Genomic DNA, 2404 nt, shown 5'->3' on the forward strand with positions numbered 1-2404 from the left:
TCCGCCAATTTGCATAGTGTGGAGCAGTGGTTTCCAATCGATGGTCCGCGAAAACTAAAGTGTGGTCGCAAAGGAGGCGGCATAATGAGTAGGTGGGGACCGTTTTCTTTTTTCTTTAAGTTATACTTTGTTTGTCAGCAATGCAGGTTTGTTCTCATAGTATTATTCTATAAATACTGAAATTCCTTTATAATCACTCTATTGTTTATTTATATCTTTCTTATCATCTTTTAATTTTACTTGAAAGATTTCATCATCTTCTGTGGTCGATCCTCTTTCCTTTTTGTATTACTTATTCTTTAATATTGTAATAATTTTAATTTTGGAAGTCTTCCAGTCGCTTTTTTATCGTTTTATTACCAGAATACCTGAGAAAAATACAACAAAAGTTACACTGAATTCAGACTTGTCTTCACTGAAAGTAATGGGGAAATGAAACTGCTCAACGTTATATATGCCACGTTCTCGGAAACGATGCTTTGTAGTCATCAAAATTAAGGAAAATTAGAGAATTTGGAAAAGATAAAACTTGGTTTTAGTGGCATCAAGATCTGCGTCATCAGAAAAAACATTAATCGCGTCTGTAGCGAAATCAAAAAAAAACCACATAAAATAGGCGAACACTTGTGAAACCTTATTTGATGAAAGCTATCGAAGGGAAGCTAAACACAAAATATAAGAAATTCCTTTATTGAATACCACGTAGAAATTCGAATTTAGATGATATTAAATGACACTGAGCTTCTTTCGAAAATTAGAAATTTGTCATATTTCGCTTTATAGTATGATGGATCGGCAAACGTTTCTGTTGTAGTCACTTGCTTGTATCCTTCTTTAAGATGCCTCTACATTATTGAAGGAGAATTAATGATCTCGCGGGAACTGGAAACGACGTCAAAAGGTATCGTTGTCATGTATATAATGGCGGAATATCTTGGGAAATGTAACATTACACGGGAAATGCTCTTCGCTTTTTACAGGGATGGCGCTCCAGCTGTATTAGGATTACGCTTTGGACCAGCAAAATGAATAAAACAGAAAATCCTTCTGCATTAGCAACTCATTGTATCATTCATATCAAACGTTAGCTTCTAAGACTATATCTAATTGCTTTCCTAGTATAATGGAAGTGGCCATGAAAGTGGTCAGTATTATCAAAATTAGTGGCTTCACGTACCTTTTTAAAAAACTGTGCACTGAAATGGCTCGAAGTCCATTCTTCTTAACATTAAAGTTCATTGGCTGTCCAAAGCAATATGTTGGGAAGGTTATATGAACTAAGAGAAGAGCTTGAGCTATTTCTACCCGAGAAGGTTAGAGCAGTTTTCTGATGTAAGAAGTCAGGTACAGTTGGCTTGCAGATGTTTTCGCACATCTAAGTAAGTTAAGCTTTCAGTTGGAGGATTCTGGAAATAGAAATTTAGAAGGTGTGGGAAACATTTTTATCTTTGATGATAAACTTTGTATCTTCATTGCAAATTTCAATTATGGATAAATAAGGTTGTTGAGACCAATTATTCTGCATTTGCGAATTAAAAGCAATGGTCGATGATAAAAAATATGACATGGTTACCGCCAATCTACAAGGGAACATCAGAAGTCATCTGCAATTACTGGTTGATGAATTTCATCGTTACTCTCCGAAATGTAACAAAACCCAATCGAAAAGTGTCCAAAAGCGGATTTGCAATCCTCTTGGTATTACTGTTGAACAAGTTGCAGAGGAGGCCCAAACTCATTGAAGTCCAAAATGATAGAAACTGTAAGGGCATCGTGCACTTCATTTTCTCTTGATGAGTTCTGGTTTGGGAAAACGTTCCATGCACAACAATTCGCGAATTTCCTTACACTTTCTCATGCTCTTGTTCATAATTTATTAATTCGAACAAGGACTTTCTGCTATTTATAATTAAAAACAAGGCTAGGATTTGGTAGAAAGCAAGTGCTGATATGTGCGTAGCTTTGAGCATTAGTGCTAGCTCCAAAATTATCCAACTTGTAAAGAAATTGGAAGTCTCTCACATTGATGGAAACCAAATTGAGTTTTTTATTAGAAATGTCCTTACTTTTTTATTTTATAGTGTTATTGTAAATTTAACCAATATGTTAAAAGTTTTGATTGAAGTTTACTTCCAAATTAACGGAATTTATCATTTTTGAACCTTTTGGTCTTGCTATAAATAAAAAGCCAAAGTGGTTCCTGTTTTCAAAAAAGTTGGGAACCGGTAGTCTAGAAAGACATTGTTAGGTGATATTGTTTTCGAACATTTGGGCTGCAATTTCAATTTGTGGCCAAGGACTCCCATATATTTTCTCCATTCTGCATTGTTTGGTCTATTGTCCCTCTCTCTCTCTCTCCTCTCTCTCTCTCTCTCTCTCTCTCTCTCTCTCTCTCTCTCTCTCT

At 35.3% G+C, this 2404-nt stretch overlaps 1 protein-coding gene across 1 annotated transcript; it reads left to right on the forward strand.

The window, feature by feature from the left end:
* Positions 1-867: 867 nt before the first annotated feature.
* LOAG_14153 (hypothetical protein) lies at positions 868-1029 on the forward strand (the record flags this gene model as incomplete). Its single annotated transcript, XM_003149653.2, has 1 exon — positions 868-1029. The coding sequence occupies one exon, from the start codon at positions 868-870 to the stop codon at positions 1027-1029; it is 162 nt and encodes a 53-aa protein (XP_003149701.2).
* Between the last annotated feature and the right edge of the window lie 1375 nt (positions 1030-2404).

Source organism: Loa loa, assembly GCF_000183805.2.
Source record: "Loa loa unplaced genomic scaffold supercont3.22, whole genome shotgun sequence".
In the NCBI taxonomy this organism is placed as follows: domain Eukaryota; kingdom Metazoa; phylum Nematoda; class Chromadorea; order Rhabditida; family Onchocercidae; genus Loa; species Loa loa.